Consider the following 1,365-nt stretch of genomic DNA (forward strand, 5'->3'; position numbering starts at 1 on the left):
CGCGGGCCGCGCCTCGAAGCACCGGCGGCGCCAGAACGCGAGCGCCGGCGGGCTGCAGGCCCAGGGCGCCGGCCGCTTGCCCGAGAGCACGGCGTGCGCCACGGCCGTCGCGCGCCAGCTCGGCGGCCAGGGCGTCTCGCCGCGCGCGGACAGCTCGTGGAGCACGCAGCCGAGCGCGTAGGCGTCCGACGCCTCCGAGTACTCGCGGCGCTCGAGCGACTCCGGCGCCTCCCAGCGCACGGGGCCGAGCTCCTGCGTCGTGAACCCCTTGGACGCCGCCGCGGCCCGGAGCCGCGCGAGCCCGAAGTCGCAGACAACCGCCCGCAACTCGCCGTCGACCTACCGGGTGCGTCGGTAACGATGTTCATCGTTTTCCCCGGTCTCGAACATCGTCACGGCCGCGGGACACGGCCGTCGACGCGGTGCACGAGCAGGTTCCGGCACGCCAGGTCCCGGTGCACGATGCGCTCCGCGTGGAGCGCCGCGACGCCGCGCGCCGCGCCGAGCGCCAACACCAACAAATCGTCGCGCGTGAGCGCGCCGCCCGGCAGGAGCGACGCCCGCAGCGCCGACGACGGCCGCGCGCGGAGGAGCGCCTTCACGGAGCAGCGGTAGAGCCGCGTGACCTGTGTGCAAATCAACCAGTGAGCTGGGACGTCGGGGCCAAACTTCAGAAATCTCTAGCTCGGTCAAATCGAAGTCGATTCGGCTGATTTTTGGACGAATCGATTGCTCTCAGCGAGTTCTCGAAGCACGGCGGAAGTGCTCGTGTCAAAACATTCGAATACGCGCACATTGAAGTCGGGTTGAAGATTTGAATTCCACACAGCGCGTGACGATGGCGACCTGGGGCTCCTTGTACGGGTCCTCCCGCTCGATGACGACGCCGAGGAACTCGACGACGTGCGGGCCGGACGCGCGCGAGAGGAGCGCGACCTCGCTCGACACGTCCTCGCGGCTCAGGAACAGCTTCACGGCCACGCGCGCGCCCCTAAACTCGCCGCGCCAGACCTCCCCGAACGACCCCCGGCCGACTCTCCCGACGAGCCGCACGGCGCGCTTGTCGATGAGCAGGCTCGCGGGGATCGCGAGCTCGTCCATGCACCCGAGGGAGGGGCGGACGCCGAGGCGGCCCGTCGGCGTCGCCCAGCCGCCCTCGAAGGACGCGCGCGCGCTCGCCGGCGACTCCGCGTCGTAGGCGCCCCCCGGCGAGCCCGACTCCGCGTCGTAGACGTCCTTGGACTCCTCGCGCGAGAAGAGCGCGCGCCCGTCGACGTAGGACGCGCCCGCCGACGCGAGCCCGTCGTAGACGGGGCCGCTCGCGTCGTCCCGGGCCGCCTCCTCCTCCGGCGACGCGCGCGGCGG

At 72.0% G+C, this 1,365-nt stretch overlaps 1 protein-coding gene across 1 annotated transcript; it reads right to left on the minus strand.

The window, feature by feature from the left end:
- Positions 1–3: 3 nt before the first annotated feature.
- On the minus strand, positions 4–512 carry AURANDRAFT_9841 (hypothetical protein; the record flags this gene model as incomplete). Its single annotated transcript, XM_009045136.1, has 2 exons — positions 4–339; positions 429–512. Coding segments are annotated over 2 exons (420 nt in total), but the record flags the coding sequence as incomplete, so codon positions are not given.
- Between the last annotated feature and the right edge of the window lie 853 nt (positions 513–1,365).

This window comes from Aureococcus anophagefferens, assembly GCF_000186865.1.
Source record: "Aureococcus anophagefferens unplaced genomic scaffold AURANscaffold_1565, whole genome shotgun sequence".
Lineage (NCBI taxonomy): Eukaryota > Pelagophyceae > Pelagomonadales > Pelagomonadaceae > Aureococcus > Aureococcus anophagefferens.